Source organism: Pleurodeles waltl, chromosome 7 (assembly GCF_031143425.1).
Source record: "Pleurodeles waltl isolate 20211129_DDA chromosome 7, aPleWal1.hap1.20221129, whole genome shotgun sequence".
Taxonomy (NCBI): Eukaryota; Metazoa; Chordata; class Amphibia; order Caudata; family Salamandridae; genus Pleurodeles; species Pleurodeles waltl.
In genome coordinates this window covers 1132682742-1132708790 of record NC_090446.1, presented here as the reverse complement: position 1 = coordinate 1132708790, position 26049 = coordinate 1132682742, and the positions used below count along the sequence as shown (strand labels likewise).

The 26049-nt window shown below is 44.6% G+C and overlaps 1 protein-coding gene across 1 annotated transcript in view; it reads right to left on the bottom strand.

The window, feature by feature from the left end:
• The window catches only part of LOC138246014 (unconventional myosin-XVB-like), a 794810-nt gene that overhangs the window by 496282 nt on the left and 272479 nt on the right, over window positions 1-26049 (bottom strand). The window contains exons 12-14 of the mRNA XM_069200161.1: window positions 23309-23390; window positions 20140-20253; window positions 70-260 (exon numbers count right to left, since the gene is read on the bottom strand). Coding sequence (XP_069056262.1) covers window positions 70-260; window positions 20140-20253; window positions 23309-23390 — 387 coding nt within the window. The remainder of the gene's footprint in view (window positions 1-69; window positions 261-20139; window positions 20254-23308; window positions 23391-26049) is intronic.

Sequence of the window (26049 nt, the reverse complement as noted above, 5' to 3'; positions counted from 1 at the left end):
ATTGTCTCCACCTTTCACCTTCTCAGATTGGAATTATCATTCCTATTCAATTGGTGTGCTACTGCTCACCAGGAGAAGGGCCTGCTGGTTGATGAAGGCCTGCTGCTCAGCTGCTGCCCTTGAAGAGTCTGAAGGGGTCGGTTGAGGTGGCTGCATTATTATAGGTTGTGGTTGCTGCATCATTATGTGCTGCGGCTGCTGCATCACCATGGGCTGCGTCGGTGGCATCATCATGGGCTGTTGCTGTGGCATCATCATTGCTACAGAATGGAGAAAGGAAAAGGTCAGTGGTTACACAATTCACTCATTCCAAATTTAACGTAAAGATTGGTGGGTCCCTGTGTAGAAGGCAGGGAGGATGTTGTCTCTCCAATGCTTGCCAAATATGGCTGTGAAATGTCTAAGTGTGTTGACATCAATACCCAGGTAAGTACACTGAGGGCCTGATTATAAGTGACACATGTCAGATACAATAATTATTTCATCTGATAATGACACTAAGGTGTTTGGAATTTATTGGATGCAATAATTATTGCTCCTTCTGACTTTTCTGCATGAAACAGTAGCACTTCGTTTTTCCTTCAAGAGATTATTGTGATAGAATAGTCCTCTCCTCTCCTCCAACAGCAAGGACTAAACAACTCTAAGCCAGATCCTGTCTTCGGATGTGTAGGTTAACCGTATGAGAACGTCACTGTGCCAAGAAAAGGATTGTTCCTTTTGCATAAAGTACAGCCGCTTACATATGTTGAAATTAAGATAGAAAGGTAGGAACTGAAGTTTGCTATCTATAGAACAACTAATGTGCAGCCACTGATGAGGGCGAATGTCAAGCTAAATGTTGAAATTAATGTCTTGTCTGCTGGGGAAATCCACAGTGGAAAAGCTGGCAACCTGGTTAAGCAGAAGTGCTCTTAAGAAATATATTCTTCCAGGGGCTCTGGAAGTAATAAAAGCTAAACTCCACTAGCCACTTAACCATTAATATAATTTTGCAACTTACTAAAAAGATAACTTTGAGCATTTTGTATACATTTCTATATTTATGGATTCATTAAGGAGCGGTCTTTTGTAACCTTTTTCAGCCACAAACGTTTTTTAATACTACAAGGCATGAATCCTAACTCCCGTTCCTATCAGGATCTCTTTTATTCGTAAACACTACTAAATACTGTTGGTTAATGGTAAGAAGTGAACCAATGGAAGAAAGGTAAGTGGGTCATTCTTCGGAGTCAGCCAGTCTGTGGTCTCAGTGAACTAGGTACTGATGTCCGGAGCTCTGATCTCAGAGTGGAATTTAACCTCAATATTTTTATCACCACCAAGCCATTGCTCAGCATCCTCCAGGCCAGAACACATACATTTGCAAGGCCGAGGTCTGTACACTGGTCTGTCAATGCACGCCCATTCATCTGACTAATATATGCACATCATTTGCCGAACATCTGCACCACCTTATCAAAACAGGCTTGCAAATGTGCCCTTGGCTCACGGTGAACTCACATGGATGGGCCTAACATCTTGCTGCCCGAGCAGTAACCTGGCTGCATGTTTTTTCAAAGGGAAGGCTGTGCACTGCAGATGGGTAAAAGCTTCCACTTCACACTACAGCAGGCAGATTTCAAGACTGTGTTGATCACAGGAGAAGGCATTCTACACAAACCATAAAGGTTTCCGCATTGAAGATAATTAGTGAAAAAAAGTACTTACCGGTAACGGTAGCTCTCTATAATGATAAGTTTCACAAATACACATGCTTGACTCAATTCCAACGTTCACCTGAGATTTCCTATGGTAATATTACAAGAGCAGTTCCAAGTTAAACATTGCCCTAAAGCTATAACAAAGTCTCTTCTGTAACCTTGTCACATAATTGAAAAGTAACCAAAGTCCAGCCAATGAAAGACAATAATGTGAAGGAGTACTACAAATAGTTAGCCTCTCATTGGGAGCAGGGTGGGTTGCATATGAATCTGTGACAAACACCCATACTGGACAACTATGATTACAGATAAGTAACTTTTTTCTTCTCTAGTTTTGGATATTTCCTAGATTCACATGCTTGAATCAGAACACCAAGAAAAAGATATTAAACAACAAAGGATCATAGTAGATGGAAGGAAAAAAAAAACTCAAAGTGGCTTGCCTTATTGAAACCGATTTTTTTAAAACCGATTTTATTAGTTTTGTTGCAAAAAAAAACATTGTCAATGTATATCTCGTTCAAGAGTAGTTCAGTATTAAACCGTAAAGTAATTTATACATATGTAATGCAAACAACTCCCAACTTCTCTCCCCCACCCATGTCCCTAACGATGTCCCACTAATGTGCTATAGGGTGATATATTTGACTCTTTGTACGGCATGGAATAAGGTGCATGGCCTGTATCTTAGTTAGTGTTCTGGTGTAAGTAATCATGTGTCTTTGGAAATTGGTCTATAGGATGTGGTTTTTGTTTCAACAGATCTCTGCTACAGGTGTTCAGGGTGAGCCCAAAGGGGTTTCTCTCTGAGGGGTACTGAGTTGCTTGAGGTCCTCTACTAGGCCTTCCCATGCCCTTGAGACCCTACCGGGTGAGTAGCACGCTTAACAAGTGATGCTCTGGCCAGAGGACAGCAATCTCAGCAGGCCTCATTTAACATAGCTTCGTAAACAGCTCATTTCAGTAACTCTTGCCTCCATGTGGTTAATTTAGGGACGCACACTGATTTCCAATTACAAGTTATCTCTCTTTCAGCTAGGATGAATCCCAGGCCTAGGAAATTACTGGCTACTTTTGTCTTGGATTTATGCAGAAAGTTACTCAACAGGCAATACAAAAGGTCATATGGCACATCTCTCGCCACTACTTCTGACAATGTTTCTATGATCTCTTGCAAGTAGCTTGTAAGGGTTGGGCAAATCCCTATCATGTGGAAAAATTCAGCTCCTATCAGATCACACTTTGGGCATTTGGCATCAATCAAGTTAACCATTTTATTCATGCAGCCTGGTGTGAGGTAAGCTCTATGTAAGATATAGAAATTGATGAATTTAAAGCTAGCATTCCTGCATATATTGGGTACTCTTTGTAGCTTGATCGTCCAGCGTTTATCGTCAATTGGGACCCCTACATCCTAGTCTCACTTCTGACAAGCTAGTGATTGGAGGATATCCGCTTGTGTCCTCTTGTAAAGGCAGGTCACTGCTTTGAACGTCCCAGATGCAGTTACCATATAGGAGCATCCGCTGTGTGTGTGTGGGTGGTTCTGCCAGGCCTGATCCCCAGTTTTTCATCATTGCAGCTGTTAACGCTCTATGAAAATGAAAGTTGTGTGCATGTAGGTTGTATTCAGCTCTAAGGTCCTCAAATGGGAGAAGTGTGCCTTCCCTGTAGAGATCCACGATCTTGGTGATCCTTGTGCCTTTCCAGTTCCCAAGCCCATTCCAGTTTCCCCCATGGGAGAGGACTGTTAAGAAGTCCATTGGTAGGTCAGGGGTGTATGGAGTTTTAATCTTTGTTTTCTGTAAACATCTGTGCCAACAATAAGCAATGACCTCGAATTCTGTTGTCAGCACCCTTCTTTGCCTTTTCAAGCCCAGTTAAAGCTTAATCATTGACGGTCTGTCTGGGGTACCCAGGCGCTATGCTTGGTCAGCGTGTTGGGGTCCCCTTATCCATTGTGTAAAGTATTATAATTGGGCAGCTACATAATATGTTTCAAAATCTGGTACTGCAGGACCTCCATCCACAGTGGGCCTTTGTAAGTTACCCAGTACTACTCGTCTGTGGTCAGAGCAACAGAGGAAAACGATGATCAGTGATTCAAGCTTTCTAAAAAACGCACAGGGAATTTTGGTGGGTAAAACCGTAAACTAATAAAGCAATTGAGGTAAGGCGATCATTTTGAGCAATGCAACTCTATCTATAACTGATAAGTGAAGGGTACTCCAGAGAGCCATGTTTGTCGTAGAGTACTGACAGCTCATCAGATATTAACATCCAGGAGGTGTACAGGGGACAAACTAGACTTCATGCATTTAACCTTTAGGCCTGAGACGGATCTGTAAACTTCCAAGAGCCTCTGGGAACCTACAAGGTCCCTCCGGCTATCGTGCAAAAATAGCAATAGGTCATCAGCGTAGAGTGCTATATATAGCTGTCCATTTAATATGACGGAGCTCAGGTAGTCTTGTCTGCTACTTGCCCTGATTGCTGAGGGCTCCATAGCCAACACAAAAAGTAAAGGTAAGAGCAGACAGGCCTGGCTGGTGCCGTCTTCAACCACATAGCTTTCAGAGATATGCTAGTCTTGACTCTATCTATAGGGTTCAAGTAGAGTAATCTAGTCCAGTTCAGAAATCCATTGTCAAGACAAAAATGTGTCCTAACCGCATTGAGGTAATTCCATTCTAGACTGTCAAATGCTTTTTCAACGTCTACAGTGAATACAGCTGAATGTGTGTCTGTGATGGGGATTTTTTCTAGTATTAGTCGCTGAACCATCAATGCTGTGTTGCGGCCCAGTATGAACCCTGCTTGATCCTGGTGGATCATCTTGCTCATAAGTGGGAGAAGCCCGGAGGCTAGAATTCTGCTTAATATTTTGTAATCCACGTTTACCATAGAGAGGGGGCAATATACTTTGACACTGGGGAGATTTCCCTGGTTTTAGGAGAGGCTCTACAAGAGCTTCTCTCATAGTAGTAGGAAGTACATTTAATGATTTGGCTTCTTTCTATAGTTCTACTAACTAATAAGCTAATTGGTTGGCGTATGTCGCATAAAACTCATCAGGAAACTGTCAGAACCTGCAGTTTTTCCTCTAGCCATGTGCTTTAAGGCAGCTCTCTCTTCTTTTAATGTGATATCACTACCTAATTGTTCTGCATTCTCGGGAGTTAAGGAAGGGAATATAAATGGTGAGAGAAAATGTACTATTTCCCCAGTGGTAACCTGCAGTTTGCTTTCATATAATGTTGAATAATAATTGTAAAATTCACGATTTATATCAAATTCTCTGTGAAACAAATCACCTGAGTCTGTTTCTATTTCAACTATGGATGTGCCTCTTTTGGTGTAGTTTGCTAGACAGGCTAGTAATCGTCCGGCTTTGTTGCACAAGGTATAGGTCTTAATCGTGTAATTTTTGTGGTCAAAGCAATGGAGGCGTTCCATATGCTACTTTCTCCTTCACTTCTAGGAGGGTCTATTAGGTGACCTGGGATTCTGGGCTGCTATGTTCCAATCATTTTAGGGCAGTTTAAACAGACAGTACTTCAGTGAGAAGGGTTCGTCTGATTCCAGCTATTTCAGCCATGCAACATCCTCCTAGGACTGCTTTAAAAGCATCCCATTCTATGCTTCTTGCAGTTGTAGTTACTTTATTATAACTGAAGTAGTGTTGTATGTAGCATTCTATCTAGTCTCTGAACAGTGGGGTCTGTAAGGGATTCTGTTTCCACGTGGGGGTTGAGGGTGGTGTATCTCCCCATTGTAAGTGAAGTAAGACTGGATTATGGTTGGATAATGTCCTAGATAAGTATTCTATTTCATGTACATGTTGGTAAACCGATGGGGTGCAAAGGAAAGTATCAAGTATAACATGTAGGTCACGTAGTGATGAGTAGTAAGGATAGTACCTGCCCTCTGGGTACATTCTTCGCCAAGAATCTTAAAAGTCCCAGTTTTTTGCCACGTGGAAAAGGATCGCGCCAGCTTAAAGACTGGGGAATCGCTTAATGGAGGGTGGGATCTTTCAATTGAATGGGCCACTACACAATTTAAACCGCCCCCTATAAGTACATTACCAAGCAGATATGGAGCAAGGCGGTGGGATAAGTCTAGGAGGACACTCGTTTGGTTTAGGTTCCGGACATATATATTTATGATCGTAATATCCATGCCATCTAGTCGGCCCACCATGTAAAGGGATGCCCCCCCCCACCCGGGAGTCATTTATCATACAGGAGATAAAGTATAAGCATTAATAACTATTAAAAGGAGATAGGTAAATATTAGTCTTGTCATGGAGCAGACTTTTATCGGGTGGCATTTCGACATCATATGGACAATGTCACGTGTGGGATTTGTAGCCAATTCAGGTTTGCAGAATTCAGTTCTCAAATTGAGTCAACTGTCGATCTAGGTGTAATTGTCAATAGTTCACGGTCTGATTCAGAGTGCTCAGTCGAGTTTGGGTCGCTGCTCGGGAGACAGTTTTCGTTGTCATCCAACGCCACTGGATCTTCGATCGAGACAGAGGGACTGCTCTCCCACTCATAAGACAACAATATTGTCAATTGCCTGTCATTGAGCTCTGAGGGCTTCTGCTAATGAGGGGGAGCTGCTGGCCGTGGCCTGACTGTTGGCCTTCCTATTCACAGCAAAAGTCCTACTGTGGTCGGCGCTCAATCCATGCCCATGACTCTTGTGGGGTGGTAAAAAAGTGTGTATCATTTTGTGTTGCCACTATGAGACGAGCTGGGAAAAGCATAGCATAAGCCAGACCCATTTGGTGAAGCTTGACACTTTATTGCCATGAAGGAGCTCCTCTGTCTCTGCACCTCCCCAGTATAGTCGGGAAAAATCATAATTCTGCTGTTTTCCAGCATAGTATCTCTTTTTCTATGAGCTTGAGCCAGTATATAGCATCTTTGTCCCTACCAGTGGGCGAGGAGGCCCCCCAAGATGAAGCGGATGAGCCGGGACCCTGTATGCCCTCTCTAGGGCACAGAACGAGGAAAGGTCTATTGGTGCCAGTTCATCTTTAATCCATTTTTCTAAAAAGGTCACAATGTCTCATCCTTCAACCTTTTCAGAGAGTCCGACGATACGTATATTATTTCCTTTCAAACTATTTTTGGCATCTTCTGCACGTAGTTTGTCGTTATTTTCCATGGTGATTAGTCTCCATTAGGTATCGCTGAGTTCAGGGGGATCTCTGAGATAATTTGTTCTGTAGTTGTGACTCGTTCCACCAGCCAGCGATGGTCATTTTAAGATCCCAAATTCAGTCCCTAAAGTGTCAATCTTGGTCTCTAGAGCCTCTCTCGTTGCAGTAATTGCCTGAAGAATATCTTGTAAAGTTGGCCCTCCTGACTCAGAGTGAGATTCTCCGGATAGGTGAGTATCATTCCCTTTTCTGTAAGGGGGTGAGGGGGCCAGCCAGCCACTGGATCTCTTTCTTTTGTCAGTTTACCCATGTCGCCACTCTGTATTATAACTTGAGTAGTGGTGCAAATGATTCTCATGAGATTGAGACCCTGAAGCAGATCGATAGTGACTCTGTCTGGTGTCCCAGACTCGTTACGGACCACAGAGGGTGGAGCACAACAGTCACAGTTGCAAAATATAGCCCATACTGGAACTGGGGCTGTAGGTGACTTCTTACGCATCTCTTTGTGTGGCATCCCCCTCAGACAGTCATTTGCTCAGAATGTCAGTTTAGCGCTGCTGTGTATACTTCCTTTAGTTATTAGAATTAGTATAGTTAATAAATTGTAGGTCTCTGTAAGGATTAAAACAACAACAGGAGCAGGCCAGTTAAAATACGGCTTGCAGCTGGGCAGCCTGGCAAGGGCCAGAGGGGCAAAGTCGTTAGAAGGTTATTTATTACTGAATGCAAGCTTATAGGAGTGGTAAGGGATGTGGCCAAGCGCTCTCTCTCCCCAGGGCCCGTGTTGTACGTGCAGGCCAGAGTGGGCCGAGATGATCTTCAGCAGTATCTGAACTCGGCAGCCTCATCTGGGGTAGTTGCCCAATGATTCTTGTGTCAGACTAGCACACTCTCACTTTCCTGGCGGGCCCCCTGTGTCTGCTACAGATGGGCAATCCCCGCAGGCAATGGGGCAGCCCCACCTTCAAAGTTCTCAGCGAGGCAGCTCAGGCCGTCTAGACGTGCTACCGCACCCTAAATCGCAGGCTGCTCCCCAGCAGTGGAGATGGCCAGTGGGGATGGGTTCTGCCAGTAGTCCTTGTACCACACAGCTCACAGCTGGGTCCAGAATCCAAGCCACCTCCTCTGTCACAGACGGTGCTCAGCACTCACCAGGCCATCAGCCGAGCATATTAGACATGCTGGGGGAGGCAGTGGAACTGTATGTTCAGCATTTCTCGTCGAGGATGCCCTGGATATATGCAGTTTATTAGCAGGCTGCGGCGGAGCTGCGATTTATTCGGCTGCACTCTCCGCCATCTTGGCCACACCCCTGCCTTAATGAAACAGATGATGTAATACTGGCTGGCAGCTGCTGCATCCTTTTGTATTGTCTCTTCTAGACCACGGTGTCTTGTAAATGTGTGTATATTCTTCTGTGTTGCTGCTCTGCATAAATCTCTCAATGACACTCCATTGCTCATAGCCAAAAAAATAAACACACCTCTGGCACAATGAACTTTCTCCTTGCTGTGTAGTGGCATGTCGACCCTTTAAACTTTCATAATAAATTGTAGTTGCAACCTATCAAGCTATGCCCTGCTTGGAAATGGATTATCTCTTACATGGATTGCCAAAGGCAACCTAAACCTCCTTGTTCTATCCAGGTGAAAGTTCATACATCTTACATCAAAATAATGTAACAATCTCTTTGACGCAGTTGTTGGATTTAGAAAACAAAGATATTAGCATAATTAGCTCATTCAGTTGGAAGTGTGAAAGTACTCTTGGCATAAATTTTGGGTTAGTTCTTAATATCACTAGGTCGGTTCAAAACTGGAGAAATGGCCCTTTGACTTCAAAGGCTTGGATTTCACTGACTCTTCAAGTTGATGTCAATGACAAAGTAAGTCTACCTTCAATGAGAGGAACTTTATTCCTGCCCCATTTATTAATTTAAACGGTTTTCGCATAAGCTGAGAAAGAACTATATTGAATTGCCAAGCCACTCAGGGTTTTCTTCACAGGGGGAAAGACCGGAAGAGGCCCTACATAAATTCTTTTATTATTCTGCTACTACAAATGAAGGTTTGTTAAGTTATTTTCTGAAACTGAAGACTGCATCCATATGAATTTTAATCAGTCATGGTCTAACTCTGAGCAATATTTACAAGATAGGGAAGGATCTAATGTGGCATTACAGACATAGGATGTAAACACTGTGGTTCACACCAGTTACAAAACCTTCATCATTTGCCTCAGTAGGTCTTATTTGTTGATATAGACCTTGCCTGCATCAGGATTTCTCAGCAATCTTTCGGGATGTCTACACTTGAGAATTAAATGTGCTTGCGAGCCAAGCATGAAGCTTCAGTGATACTGGATGTGGATGTTGCATCTGAACATTGTCTCTAATAAACTTTGCAGGTTCTATGATGACATTGAGCCTCATTACTATGTTGGACCTTTTCATCGACCACACCAATTCTTTTTTTATCAATATTGTTACTTCAATCTTGTCGCTGGAATGCCCTTCTATCTGAATCCACTTTCTGGAGCTGCCTAATATGCAAGCGACAGAATGGAATGGAGGAGTAGATGCCTGAAAGATATTTGAATTGTTGTACCAAAATATCTCTCTTGATTAGCTAGGATTTGCCGTTTGTGTAACCTCTCCTCTGAGGGAAATGCCTTTCCTTTGGTTGTATTCCAAATGATTCCAGGAACCTGAACTTTAGCACATAGATTTATTAAACACTTCCCTATGTTGACTGTTGATCCCAGGTTTTGTAATAAGCTCAGGCATGCTTGACTCTCTGACTGAATTGTACCATGGACTTTTTATCAGTCAGTCAATTAAATATGGAGTCACTGGGTGGCCTTGTTTCCTTAAATAGACTGTGATTAGTGACATGCACTTTGTGAATATACCTTGCGTGGACTTGAGCCCGAAAGGCAGTACCTTGAACTGACAGAGGCAACTGGCCATCTGGAAACACAGATATTTTTGATGGCTGGGGTGAATAGGAATGTGAAAATAAGCATCCTGCAGATCTAAAGTGGTTATAAATTCTGATTCTATTAACAGCTGAAGGATTTCCTCCAGGGATACCATTGTGAACTTAAGTTTCTTGAGTAAAGCATTGAGCTGCTGCTGATTCCATACTGTCCTCCGTCCTCCCATGCTCCTGTCTTTTTTCTGAATGAAGAGAATCATGAATCTTTTTCTCGGATTTAGGAACTTTTTCTATTGCCCCCTTTTTTTCATGGCGAGAACTTCAGTTTGTAACATTTTCAGATGCAGATGTTACATCCTGTCTGGTGGTGTATTTGAAGGTCTTTCCGCAAAATCCAAGAACAGAACCCTTTTCCACAAGTTTGCAGACCGATCTGAGCATCGTGATCATGGTGGAATCATACAGCTTCATGTTGTCATTATTCCACCCCAGAAGTGGTGATGGAGGTAAATATAGGTGCCTTCGCTGTGCACCATTGTTAGTTTCTTTCTTCTTTCTGCCTGCTCCCTCTGATGAGGAGCCCAACATTAAACAGAAGAACCAGGGGGCAGATTCCTAAATTGGGGCCTTTTTGGATGTAAGGAGGACCATTCCACAGAACGGGGAGCTCAGTGAGGAACCTGCACTTAGATAAAGTATCCGCCAGAAAGAGTGTTACTGAAGGTAAGTAACTTGTTATTTTGATGGGTAATGGACACTTCTAACTGTACATTCCACACCTTTCAATATATACCAAAGCAGTACCTCCCCGGACTGTGGAATGGTTCATATCAAAAAGTCCTGCAGAACTGAATGGGCAAAATGTTCATCCCATTGGACCCGACTGTTGCGGTAGTGAATGTCTGTACTAATACCCAAGTCGCAGCCTGACAGGTGTCAAGGGCAGGCACTTTGCAGCCTTCACCCTAGAGGAGTGGACCCGCAATCCCTCCAGAGACTACGTATTGGCCATTGGACAGCAGATCTGAATGCAGAGGACTATCCACTTCAACAGAGTAATTGTCTGCACTGCTTTGCCCTTCTTTGCCCCAGAGTACCCCACAAAGACCTGATTGTCCACCCAATGGTCTTTCCGTTTCCTTCATGGGGCAAGAGCAAATTGACACAGGGAGAGTGAAATATTGCCAAAAATGAAAAGCAGTCATGACTTATGGTAAAAAGGCCACCCGGTCCTCAGCACCACTTTATCTGGGAAAAAGATGGTGCATGGTTTTCAGAGTAAAGAGATGCAGCAGACAGCTGTACATTGGTTTGAAGGATGTGGGCATGAGGAAAGTGGGAACCAATTTAAAATTCAACTGTGGCATCACAAAGGGTTTCGGAGGAAGTAAATAAGACAAACTTGATAAATCTCATCACAAAGGGTAATTTTAACAAAGACAGTTGGGCCAGTAAACATAAAAAGCCTGAAAAGTGTCACAGATAGCCTTTAAAGGTGGGTAATGCAAGACCTGGCTATAGATAAAACAAACAGAAGGACATCCAGCAATTGGCGTGCAAGAAATCAGCATTGTAGGCCCCACACAAGGCTACAAACATGGCCCAGCGCTAGCAGCCAGGATGACATGCTCAAATTCAGGAGGAAGATAAAATGCATTTAGCTGCCGCCACTCAATCTCTGCATGGAGATGCAGATTGTGCAAGTTTGGGTGCAGGACTATGCCCTACTGCTTTGACAAAAGACAAACCAGTAGTCTGATCGGAGCACAAATGCTCATTCCCAGAAGTTCCGGGTACCACACACTCCCAAACTGAAGACACTAGGATGACTTTAACCTTGTTGTACCTGAACTTCTTCAAACCTCGGGTCAGAAGACATAGGAGGTCTCCCACCTTAGGGTGTAATAATCATTTGTGATCCACCAGGTGACAGCAGTTGAGCTGAGTTCATCCACCATGTCATTCAGAGATCTGTTCAGGCGGTTCACGATTCGGGAGTTGATTTGACATTCCAACCAGCTCCAGAGATGAAGTAAGACCCAGGACTCCATACCACCCTGCATGTTGCAATACAATATGGCACTGGTATTGTCTGTGAGACCCTGAACCAGTTTCCCTTTAATGGAAGGTAGAAAGGCTTTCAGAGACTGGAAGATGGCTCATGGAGGTGGATCTCCGTCAGAGACGAGAGTCCTCAGACTTCCACTTATTCTAACTGTCCTTCCCAACCCAGTAGTGATGCATCTGTCAGCTGTGGGTTGGTCTGGGAGAGAGGTCTACAGATGGTCCAATTGCAGTTGATCCACCACTGCGGGTCTTTTGCAGTCTCCTCTGAAACCTGGATGAAATCTGATAGGATACCCTGGTGTTGGGTCCACTGAGAATTCAGGTTCTACTACAGAGCTTGCAAAAGCCACCTGGGAAGATTTACGGGCTGGATGACAAGGGGCCTAGAAGCCTCAGAACTGAGACTCGACCCAAAAACGAGGCTTTAACATTGGGATCATAGACTGAATATTCAACTCAACTCATTGTGGTAGGGGAAAGGCATAAAACTGCACCATTTACAGAATGGCTCTAATGAAAGGGAGCCTCTTCAAAAAGAAGTAGGATGTGACTTTAGATTGCTCATAGTGAACCCTAGCAATGTATGGAGGATTGCCGTTGACTGGAGGTGGTCTACCACTGACTGTCGTGAGTATGCCTTTAACAACAGTCGATCAAAGTAGGGGAAAACTGGAATCCCACTTAAAGTTCCCTAAACCAGAAAAGGTAAAAATATATCTGTCCCCTAAAAAACTTCCGAAACTCCAAGGCATGAAAGGCTAACAGGCCAGCAGGACCAGGCAATCCAAGTGGCATTCCAGTCCAGTGCTAGAGCTCCCCGAGCCACCCTCCACCCGAGGCGAGCAGGGGTAGGTAAACAGCCCCATTTGAGGAAGCGTCCGAGGTGGAATTAGAGGAGATGTTTTTGGCTTGGGTCCAAGCCTCACCAGTTCATCAACATTGGAGTAGGGCTGACTAGGAAATAAGAGACCAAGGTAGTCTGGTGCACACTCAACTTAGACGCAGGAGAACCAAGATGGCACCTTTGCCTGCGCACAAGGTGAGCCCCGACGAAGACGTCTGCTGCTCTTCCCGAACATGGAGGACAGACAAACTAACCCCAAGAGAAATAGTGGCCCGAGAGGAGGACGAGACCTTTGCATGACCATTTTGTCACCTGCTAGCCCGCTGGACAGAGGGAAGTGACTAGTACAACAGACCCTGGCTGGAGGAGGGATGCTCGAACCAGTGGACATAGCTGTTGCGGGACACTGTATGCGGCACAGAGGGGGAGATCCTAAGTGGAACTTCCCCTACATGCAAGGTTGTCTAAGAAGATGGAAATACTATGTTGGGGAGAAATCAGTGGAGGTACCCAAAGCCAACATAAGCCCACTACTGCAGAAGGGCACGTCAGGGACCATCTATATGCCAGGGGCTCAGATGCATAAAAAAGGGCTAAGGATCAAATTACCACCATTGTTGGATGGGGCAGGGAAATGGACCTCATGTTTTGAGAAGAATGCAGTGGGAATAAACCTAGCAATAGGCAATGTCAAAAGTCTGCTAAGTAGTCTTATCAGACATCACACTAACACGGTGTTTGCCCAAGCCCACATCCCAACAATCATGCTGAAAAACACCGAACACGAAGGGGCCACATTGAATTGGTACAGGCACCAAATATGGACGACCTTGAGGGAAATATTCTCTGACTGCCCAGATGTAGGAGGGCTAATGGCAGAAACTATGTAATCTAGGGAGAACATAACCGAATTAGGATGAGAAAACGATAAAGACAAGAGACAGGACAGCCATTGACCAATACATGCCCCCAAGCCGCTTTGTTTTACAATATCCTCAAAAAGGTGCTGCCCACCGAAATACAAAGTGGATTGGACAGTGTAGTGGGGCTAGACACCAAACCCTGGTGGAAAATACAAGCTCACGTACTACACTATCACAAAAAGAAACAAGAAAAGGGAGTCTGAAAAGATCCATCAGAGCTCCAAGCAGAATAGAATACAGAAATATGCTCACTTCATATCTGGCCTAACAATCAGCCAGCATACAAGACCTTACACACACAGTCTGGAGGGAGAAATAATCCCAGTCTCAAACACCGCAATATCAGTGGCACATGGGGGCCACGTAATAACTCTTCCACCCCCTCTGGGTCACGACAATTTAGATAACAGACCATGTAACCCACTAGAGAAGCACCCAATGACCATTAAAAGAAGCCCAAACCTAGCCCAAGAGAAGTCTCTAGAAAAATGGCATAGTCAAGACACCTGGCGCCGCTAAGGAGGGTCATGCTGCCCCCCCACATGCTAGGAATTGAGGGGCATACATGTGACCTTAGGGCAAGTTGCGATCAACAAACAACATTCAGTTGTGACATGCCTCCCTTTATACATCACCGCGCTCACAGGTAAGTAAAAAAACAACGTCCGCACCAATGGCACCGCCATGCACACCAGGATACTGGAGGACTGGCAAAGCCCACAGAGTGCTAGTTAATAACTAAAATAACCCACATGCTGAAGAGATCACCCCGTAAAAAAAATGCTTTACCGCCATACACCTAGTCAGGCACGGAGAGGGGGGAATCCCAACAACCCATAAAATTAATACATTCATAAACAATAACCCTTTTTTTTCCAAATTAGATACCTCCGAGTTGGGCCATCTTCCGGTGCCTCACTAAAACTGTGAAAAGGGCAGGAACTCTTAGGAAATAATTGGTGATATCACATGTAAGGATGCAATGTTTTCCAAAATACCAAACCAAACCTAGCTCTTTACAGCAGGACATCACCTTTTCAAGGACCACCTTACTGCGAACCGCATCGTGAACTTTGTGTTTCAAACTGTACCACATTAATAACCCTAACAAGATCAAGAACTCTGAACTGCACCACAAACATTCTGAACTGGTGAAACCAAGAAACTCCAACAACCAGAGGGCTACAGACATCTCCCTTGGAATTCATCCCAAGACCTGCGATGTTCGAAATGTTATGTATTTTTGCACATGTTAATATCCTCTGTTTGTTATGGGTACTGCCCCATCCAGTCCATACCAAAGTACTGCTGAGTCTAATGGAGTCCTCCAGAAAATGTCACTGCACTTGCGTAGGGACCTCTCCCATGTTACTTATAACTACACTGAACTCTGCACCATATTCGACACACACTACACAGTGCCCTCTAACACAACACATGGCATCAGCACATGACCGCCGTGGGCTCCAAGACATCAACCAATGTTACATCTGTTCGCTGATACTGCATGCCGTAGGTGCAGATAGGCTTTACTTGTCCCAAAAGGTATCCCCTGAAAAAGTCAAATGTCTTCCCCACCTATACCTTTTTTAGGACTAGGGCCAAGATACAACCCAACAGAGTAGATCCCCACAGGATAGTAGTAAATTAGACCCTCTACGTTACCATTCTTGTAGCACTGTACCTTCTCACCAAGCCTAGCGATATCCAAACTGAGCTAGATAGGATGCGCAGAAAGGGCACTTAGGAGAGAATACTGTTTCTCTCCAAGACTTTCCAGAAAAGGGATTCTCAGAATTAGCAAAACCACCAAATCAGTGCACAAACACGTCCGCTCCCGCTTCCATCTGTGGTCCCAGGGTGGCCTTAGCATATCTGGGGCTGTCTTTGTTAACAACAAGTGGACCCCAGACATGAAGTTTCAGTGTAGGACCATCCACCTCGATGATACGAAGGGAAATTAGTCTTGTGGGGGGGGTGGAAGGTTAAATAACAGCAGAGTTAACCCATGTCAGGAAATCTTTGATACTGAGAAAGATAGGTATATGTTGACAGAAGGGGCAACCTCTAATTGTATGGAAATATACGCTTTATTCCTTACGTTTCAGAGGCAAAGGAACAATTTCGCTGGGTACAAATGCAAATTGTGGCACAATCATGCACATTCCAGACATGCAATGGGATACCTCCACGTTGATGGGCACTTACTAATAATGTGGCGAATTTGCCTACGCTCAGCTCGTCCCCGGATGGCGTAGCCTCTGTTCCCTCATCACCATACACACCAGACCCTAGTCATTCCTGGAGAAGATCTGTAGGAGTTGTACCAACACCCGCAAAGGAAGAAGACGACTGTTGCATCAGGCTTGAGAAAAAAGAACTGCTGATTTTTTGTACTGCTGGGCCCAGTCCAAGAACATTCTAGAAGAATTTACACTGTTCTCTCATGTACGAGTATCAGCGGGAGGGTCCATATCCTTCTTCACTGTGCAGACAAAAGTGAATGTCCGCTGGTTACAAATAACCAGGTGGGAAATGCTCAAGATGATGAACAGTACTGAGCTTGGCCTTAATGTGATCAAGGAAGAACTGAGAACCATCCATCTTATGGTGATGCATCATCGGTATGTGTTGGACTTGATGATCGCAAAAGGAGGGTGGGGTGTGCAAAGATCATCCTGCTGCACGTGTATACCAGGCAATGACAAAGACAATGGGACTTTGACTCTTGCCATCCAAGCACTGCACCGATTACAAAAAGACATAAGGGAAGAGGGAGGTGCCCCAGAGCAGGAGTGGTTCTCAAACTGGTTCTCCTGGCTCCCCCAAAGACTGACCGGTCTGTGGATGTCATTGTTGCCCATTTTTATATTGTTACTGTTTTTGTGTGGTTTCCTACAAGTGGGGTTTTTCTACTGTAAAAACGCAATCCTCTAACTGGGTAGAATGCAAGTGAGTAGGGAAGTAGTAGTAAGCAAAACTAATGCCCCCGAAAGGGGACTGTCATGAAGTATGGGTTAGATGGTGTAGTTGAAGATTCAACTAGAGAGGGGGAGTGGTAATATTGGAAATGTTGTTGTGCACCAAGATAGATCACATATACCAATTACATCACATCACTACTAGTGAGTTCACTCGTCATGAACTCTCCATTAACCCCGACTCCAAGATACAGGGGTCAGGCAAGCTCTGAGACCTAGGCATGAGATTACTGACTGACAGGTCACAGGTGGGGCGGCACATAGCCGGCAGACAAACATGCAAACTGGAAACTCAGATCACAGATAGGTGCAGAGGCACCACAATGATCCCAGGAGATTGGAGCCAATAAAACACACATGGCTGGAGGGGTGCACACATTACACCATAAAGTCAGATTCCACATGAAGTTATGAACACACAGTCAGAACACAGCACGCACAGTAACACACAGCAATCATGAGCCCCTTTGGCCAGACATCTGGACACTTTACAGGTTGGCCCACATTATCTCCATGCCAGGTCGAGGCCCACCTGCATTTGTTATCAATACCTTATCTATGACTCTGTGTCAACTGTTCACATTCTTCACCTCAAAAGAAATGGTGTAATTGTTTTACTGTACCCAAAGAAATGTATAAAACACCACGCAGAACAAATGTACTTTGAGACAACCCTCAGACCCCGGTTCTGTAACTGTTCTCCTGGCTGTAATGTTTAATTAAATGAACAATTCCTGTTTTGCCAAACGCCTCTTGTCTTTTGTTTTTTCAAGGTTAATTCACCTTCAAGCAACAGCTTCTTGGTTCCTTCATAGCTTGTTCGAGGTAGATATATTTTCTGTTCTTGAACATTTTTCAGATACAGTTTTTTCTTGAGAGTGAGACCTCTTACGAGCCTTTATTTGATGTCTTTGAAAACAAGCTTGATTCCTCATTTTTAAGCCACAACATGGATGGAGGCAATATATAAAATCCTTTTAAACGCTCGGGTGCCTCGGACGTAACAGTTATGACCTGGGCAGCACCGCTCGGGTGCCCAGGACGTAACCGTTACGTCCAAGTAGGGGCCCTCGGGGAAGCAGAAGCACTAGAACTCTCCCCAGGGGCCTTACACCCCCTTCCCCTGGGCAGGGATGGAAGGGGAATCACTTCCCCTTCCACCCCCGCTCCCCCCGACTCTCCTTTGGCGATCGCACGATGACCTTATCAGAGGTCTACCCCTCCGCGCTGGATCGGAGGAGAAATACTTATCATGTGAAGGGGCCAAGAGAGGCATCAAAGGAAAGGAAAGGACTTTCCTTTCCTTTGATGTCTCTCTCTGCATTTCTGCTGCCTGATCGTGATGCGATCAGGCAGCAGAAATGCCCACTAGACACCAAGGAGGTTTTATTTTGTTTTGTTATTGAACAAGGGGAGTGGCCCCTTGGGCAAGGGCCGCTCCCCAGGGAGGCAATTTATTTTTAGGCCATTTCTGCCCCCCCTGGGGGCAGTTTGGCATATTATAATTAGGCCAATGTGCTCCCGGGGGTGCAGAAACCGCTAGACACCAGGGATATATATTTTATTGTTTCGTTATATTTTTATATATGGGGAGCGACTCCTTAGGGAAGGGTCGCTCCCCTGGGGGGCAAATTGTATTCAGGCCATTTCTGCGCCCCTTGGGGGCAGATCAGCCTATTTTCATTAGGCCAATCTGCACCCGGGGGGCAGAAAACCCTAGACACTAGGGATTTTTTTTGTTTTTATATATGTGGGAGCGACCCCTTAGGGAGCGGCCCCTTAGGCAAGGGTCGCTCCCCTGGGGGGCAAATTGTCTTTAGGCAATTTCTGCCCCCTTGGGGGCAGATCAGCCTATTTTTATTAGGCCAATCTGGCCACAAGGGGGGCAGAAACCACTAGGCACCAGGGCTTTTTATTTTTTGTACCAATTTCACGCAAGGGGAGCGACCCCTTAAGCAAGGGTCATTCCCCTGGGGGGCAAATTTATTTTAGGCCATTTCTGCCCCCCTTTGGGGAAGATCGGCCTATTTTTATTAGGCCGATCTGCCCCCAAGGGGGGGAGAAACCACTAGGCCCCGGGGATTTTTTTTTGGGCGCCAATTTCACGCAAGGAGAGCAATCCCTTAGGCAAGGGTCGCTCCTCTGGGGGGTGGGAATTTATTTTAGGCCATTTATGCTCCCCTTGGGGGCATATCGGCTTATTTCTATTAGGCCTATCTGCGGGGAAGGGGCAGAAACCACTTAGGCACCAGGGATTGGAGTGTGTGTATGTGTGTGTTTTGATCACCTCAATTTCAATTTTTTTATTTATTTCAGCTGTTATTTTCTGTAGGAAAACCTTGTAGGATCTACAAAAATGACCCCTTGCTGAATTCAGAATTCTGTCTACTTTTCAGAAATGGTTAGCTTTCCGGGATCCAGCATTGGTTTCACACCCATTTCTGTCACTAACTGGAAGGAGGGTAAAAGCACAAAAAATAGTAAAAATGGGGTATGTCCCAGTAAAAAGCCAAAATTGTGTTGACAAATGTGGTTTTCTGATTCAAGTCTGGCTGTTCCTGAAAGCTGGGAAGCTGGTGATTTTAGCACAGCGAACTCTTTGTTGATACCATTTTCAGGGAAAACACACACAAGCCTTCTTCTGCAGCCCTTTTTCCCATTTAAAAAATAAATAAATAAAATTGTGCTGTATTTTGGCTAATTTCTTGGTCTCCTTCAGGGTAACCCACAAACTCTGGCTACCGCTAGAATCCCTAGGATGTTGGAAAAAAGGATGCAGATTTGGCATGGGTAGCTTATGTGGACAAAAGGTTATGAGGGCCTAAGCGCGAACTGCCCCAAATAGTCAAAAAAAGCCTGGCACCTGAGGGGGAAAAGGCCTGGCAGCGAAGGGGTTAAAGGATCATCTGGGTCTTGTTTGTTATAAAAAATGACTAAATAAATAATTCTGAATATAGCCTCTTTTTGCCACAAGAGTCAGCGGTAGTATCTGACATGATGAAATGTGATAAAAGTTTATAAGCTTCTTCAGTAACTACAACTATTAACTAACCAGCAAGAAGAAAACTGCAGAAAAAAGAAACGTACTGAGAAGAACTGAGCAGAGTTCAAGAGGGCTCCCTTAACACACACAACGTGTGGTAGAAATCTGAAGGATGGTGGACTCTCAGGTTGCGGTCCTCGGACTCATTGTCTCTGATTGATTCAAGTTTGGCAACTAGGCTACTGAAAAGCCTTTGTTATAGCTTTAGGGCTATGTTTAAAATATAACAGCTATTGTAATTTTAAGTGGAGACTCCCAGTTCACCAACAGAAATGATTCAAGCATGCTTCAAGAAAAGAAACAGAAACAATCTCAGAAATCACTGTCCTTCCTACACCAACTGAGAAATGTATATTACAACACACTGCTCTCATCTCAGAAGCCTGTCTTCACTGAGAGGCACCTTCATGTCACCAACCTTATGCTTTATACTACAGTGTCCCCGTTGTACCCCTGTTTGTATTACCTGGCATGGTGGGCATCATTGGCATGGTGTTCATTGCCTGCATCCCCCCTGGCATCAGTCCACCCATCATTGGCATGGATGAGTAACCAGGCATCTGTCCCATGGCAGGAAAACCTACAGGAAAAGAATGGACACTGTGAGCAACCGCTGTTTGTTACAACACCTGAACCGACAGGACCATATCACCAAACAAAGAAAATGAAGGTCTTTTCCATCTGTGATAGACCCAGGATCTGATACAACATCCTCATATCCATAAGGACCACCCCAAAGCAGCTTCAATTTAGAAAAGAGTTGAGTACACAACTATTTAAAGAAATGTATATAAGAATGCAAAAACAATCCATTAACAAACTACCTTGCTTATCACTAGACTGTATAGTAGCCTTAGCACAGGGCTCAGCTACCTTTTTGGCTAATTTCATGCTATATAAACAACAGAAATGAATGCGCAACAGCACAAAATAATGTCATGCAGCGCCAAAACACACCCCACCACAAGTCAGGGACAGAGAATCTGCCGGCTCGCCATTCCTAAGAAAAAAACTGTCCAATTTCAACCAGAGACAAGTGATCTCCCAAAAAGTACAGAATGGGTGTTACTAACCCACCGAGTAGCTGGGCATGAGAGGAAGGCCTAGAAGAAAGCAATAAGAAATATGTTAAAAGCCCAGGGCTCCATAAAACAGTAACTGATTCTGCATCCTTTGGGTGTAAACGGTCTTTTACAATAAGCTTTGCAGAGCACGTAACTGCCTCTCCCCACTGTGATTCTTTGGCATATATAACAGTAAGCTCACCTAGGCATGCAGGTCCTGTCTGTGCCTGTTACTGCACAATCTACAAGGCAGTGCATTTTGTCTTACTCGTGCCTGTTTGAATTGTATTTCAGTAAGTGTTAGAAAAGGGGTCTTTGGTTGGTAGTCAGGTTACCCTCTGTCCAAGCAAGGACTCTCACTCTAGTAAGGGTAAGTCACACACAATCCAAATTGTACTGTGCCCACCCTCTGGTAGCTTGGTACTGAGCAGTCAGGCTTAACTTAGAAGGCAATGTGTAAAGTATTTGTGCAATAACACAGTGGAACACTACAAAAAGACACCACACAGGTTTAGAAAAAAATATAAGATATTTATCTGATAATAAGCAGGTGAAAACGATCAAGATTTTACAAGTATATGTTAAAGTATCACTGTTAAAATGATAAAGAGTCTTTAGTTCTTAAAAAGCAACAAGTGTCTCTTGCAAGCACAAAGTACCTGGTTTGCATCTAAATTATCCGCACTGGGCTGCAGAGGAGGAGATGCGTGGAAAACGGGAAGGTGTGCATCTGTTTCTCCAGGTGCACACAGACGATGCGTCAATGCTTTTCCACGCAGCAAGGGCTTTGCGTTGATTTCTGGCACACAGGCTTGGATTCTCTTCGGGTTGCAGGGTATTTGGACACCCCGGGGACGATGCAGAGAAATCCTGGGCGTGCAGGATGAAATCACAGGAGCTGCGTCGATCCCGTGGGCGATGCAGGGAAATTTCTGCTGCATGGCAGGCGCTGCGTCGATTCCTCTTGCGGGTAGTCAGGCTGCGTAGTTCTGGCTCAGCGATGCGTCGATCCAATGGGCTGTGCGTCGAAGTTCCAGTCATAGCACTGGCGCTGCACCGATCTCCAATCGGGCAGGCTGTGCGTCGATTCCGGCAGGCTGAGGGTCGATTTTCGCTGCACAAAGAGTTCTTTGCAGAGATGAAGTCTTTTTGGCCCTGAGACTTCAGAAAACAGAGGCGAGCTCAATCCAAGCCCTTGGAGAGCACTTCTCAGCATAGGCAGGAGGCAGCAAGGTAGCAGGGCAACAGCAAGGCAGCAGTCCTTTACAGCAAAGCAACCAGGTGTGTCCTTTGGGCAGCCAGGCTGCTTTTCTTAGTAAGCGGCAGGTTCTGGTGCACAGTTTTCTTTCCCAGGAAGTGTCTTGTCAAGAAGTGTCTGAGTTGGTAGGGTCAGGGACCTGGTTTAAATACCAAATGTGCCAACTTAACCAGTAGCAGGATTTTGTATTACCGTTCTGGCCATACTCCTTTCAGATCAGAATCCATCCACCACTCAAACAGTATATGAGAGTAGCCCTAATGCTAGCCTATGAAAGAAGCAGGCATCACAGCAGTGTAAAACAGCAGTGTAAAACACAGCAGTGTAAAACAGCAGTGTTCATGTCCTGCCTTTTACTTATATAGCAACCTGCTCTATGGGTTACCTAGGGCCTGCCTTGGGGGTGACGTATATGTAGAAAAAGGGGAGTTTAAGGCTTGGCAAGTAATTTTAAATGCCAAGTCGAATTGGCATTGAAACTGCACACACAGGCCTTGCAATGGCAGGCCTGAGACATGGTTAAGGGGCTACTTATGTGGGTGGCACAATCAGTGCTGCAGGCCCACTAGTAGCATTTAATCTACATGCCCTGGGCACATGTAGTGCACTTTACTAGTGACTTATAAGTAAATTAAATAAGCCAATTGGGTACGAACCAATGTCACCATGTTTTAAGGGAGAGAGCGTATGCACTTTAGCACTGGTTAAAAGTGATAAAGTGCGCAGAGTCATAAAACCAGCAACAGCAGTGTCAAAAGGTGGAGGGGGGGAGGCAAAAAGTTGAGGGTGACCACCCTAAGGAGGGGGCAGACAAAAAGTTGAGGGTGACCACCCTAAGGCTGTCAGGTATAACAGTAAGCTGTACAAGGCAGGAAACTCACATTTACCATAATGCCTGTATTACATGTATTACTGACTAGTTGTAAGGAAGGAGCTCCCTGTCTATTCTATGCTTCTGTGGCACATTTTACTGTAAACGCCATCACATCGGTTCTCTCTTACCCCCATACATATATGGCTTGTTTGTGTAAGGCCTAAAGAGTGAGTACTCCCTCACCCCTCATGCTTTTATGGTCTTACAACTGTATTCTCAGCAGTGAGTTACCTTGTGTCTGCATGATTGGTTCTACTGTAAGCTCTTTCTAGTGCCCTGTACAGACTGTAATACTGTAAAATATATTGGACAGGGAATGTCTTGGACTTTTGCTGCATGACAACGTTGTCCATCCATTTACTTCTGAGGAAGGGATGCAGCTGAAGGGATAGGGTGATGGAGTTTTCTCTTTGTCTACTTCCCATACCCATCTTCTCACCTGAATAGGCTCCCTGGTGGGTTGGTCCAATTTTGCCACCTCCCTTCATGCGCGAGTTCAGTGCTCCAGGTCTCTGCAGCTCCTGAAAGGTGAGAAATCCGGTCTGAATCTACTACTTACTCAACTACAATGTAATGAAAGTGGACAAGCCAAGAACACGCTGATGCTGAAAATGTATAGTTATTATGGTAACAGTTACTCATAGGTAGAAGGACTCAGCAAGATCAGTGTAGTGCAGAGAGGATTATGCATGTGTGTGGTGGCTGTGGTACAGTAGTGCACGTGGTATTGTAATTAATATAGCTGTTAAACGGGCAGAAAGGGAGATGGGTTTCAGAGGAAAGTATTGCGGACGATGTGGTCACTGTGATACAGCGTGACATGAAAAGAGAAACTGTGATTATTGTGGTACAAAGGTATCTCGCAGAAACAGACAGAGCAAGTGCAAGTGTGTGCATTAGCAACTTTTCAAAAGCATATTACAAGTAAGTCAAAGAATTACATGTTGCTGCCTTTTTTATGTTGAGCCTAGATGCTTTATGCGGTTCAACCCCACCTATTGCTTGCATATTGCTTTTAATATGTATTTGTCAGTGTCCTTTAAAAATCCTGTGCTTGCTAATGGGCAACCTTCGCTCTTTGTCCCTTCTTTTTGTTTCTGCTTTCCTGCCATGGAGCACCGACCAAGTACTATACCCTTACCCTTTAGGTGTTTATGTGTTCCTTTGTGGTCTACTTACTTTTTCCTGCCCGCTTGTGTTTCAATGTGGGTGCGTGTTCTCTCCTCTGATGGCCAGCACAAAGCCTCAACCTTTTCAGTTGCTCCGACCTCCGTTTTGGACGCCACTCAGCTTTTTATTTTTTCAGCACGGCGCCCATTTCATGGACGCCGCACTTCATGTTTCATCGGTTTCATGTTTCAGGTGACTGCCCTGTTCTGCTGCGCTGCTTTTAATTTGTTTAAGCACGGCACCCACTTCACGAATGTTGTGCTTCATTCAATTGGGAGTGTTCCGTCAGCTTCGGGAATGTTGTTATTTATAGATGCAATCTATGTATTTAGTAATGATTTACAAATGATTACATCTTCAGTGTTTTCTATTTGGTAAAACAAAAACATTTTTGCCGACGTAACTCATACCCATGAAGATGGAAATGGCTCTCTTCCAAAATAGAGGTCTCGTTAACGTCAGCTGGAAAGTAGCCATTTCACTGCCTGTTGTATTTCTTTTTATTCTATGTTTGCACAAGCACAGTAACACTCTATGTGGGCATTATCTGGGTGTGTTGTCCCTTGATGCATGCGATATATGTTCAAACACTGTCTCTTCAGGGGCAGTTTTGCTTTGGCACCACCCTTTCCATTGGTGGAAGGAGCAGAAATATTTCAGAGAGCTCGCAGGGGGCGAAGGGGTGGGAGCCAACCAAATACCAAGCCTAGGAGAGCACTAATATGCTCCCACATCTGCATGTTTCCTGTCATCTTCTTTGTCAACACGTTCCAAGGTAAGCTAGTGGTAACTCTGTGAAGGTAAATGTGAAAGTACCTGCAGAAACCTTTTCTCATATGATATTACTGTTTCATGGTGCTAAACTCTCAATTCAGGGTTATTAAAAGTGACGTAACCCAGGCACTACACTGAATGTAAACTATATCATATGCAAAAATACACTATGCCATTATATGGGAGGCAACCATGTGCATAGACAATGCTCTCCATGAGTGTCTGAAAATGAAGTCTTCCAAGGCAGCTGACATACACCTTCGAGAGCCCCGCACTACTGTGGTGTTCTGCAAAAGCTGATACATATTTGATCTCCCTATTTTCGTTGCTGCGCTCTCCAGCCTCTCTTGATTTCTCAGCAGCAGGCAGTGAAAATGTCAAAGCGGTGCAGCCTGTAGGCTAGTACTGCTCATTTTGATGGACAGCTTTAATCAAGCAGATTCCATTTGCAGCTTGAGTGATACAGTACAGGAGCCCTAGGGAGAAAATTAAAAAAGTATTGTGGCTCTGTCTTTGCACACACACTCTTGCTTGAACCTCAGTACAACTGGCTGACAGAAGCACAAGTGCTCTCTATTAAAGTCTCATGGAAATATGAAAGGAACTCATATGGTCTTGGGTTTCTCTAGTTTAAGCATGGATGAGTAGTCATTCAAGGAAACACATTCAAAGGTATGTCTCTGACATACCACATATTTCCACTACACACCTTCCCACCACACAATTACACGCCACACTATTCCAAAACAAACAATTACAATCCAAAACATCTCTCCCTTCCACTTCCAACAACCGTGTCAACTCTCCCCCACACATCCACTGCCCCTCTCATTTATCCCTCAAACTGCCAATACCCACTCTCATATCCCTGTATCACTGGCCCCTTATCCCTCCCTCACACTCACTGTCTCCTCTCTATACTGCCTGCTCACACATACTAAGCACAGTTTCTTTCCCATGCCGTTTCAAGGTTTCTGTCCCTCAAACCCACGCTCTTCTCCTCTTCTTAAGGTGTCTTCTGCGTACACAGGTCCTCCCTCTTTATGCATCTGTGGCCTGCTCTCCACCTCTTTCTCTCTTTCTCACACACTCTTTCTGCTCCTTTGTCTCATGTTCATTCACCACTTCCTGCACAAACTACCTAGCCATGCCTATCTTTCTCTCCAGCTATTCTGTGCAGCTCTCACTCCTATCTATTCACCATGCCACATAATTCCACTACATAAACTCCACACC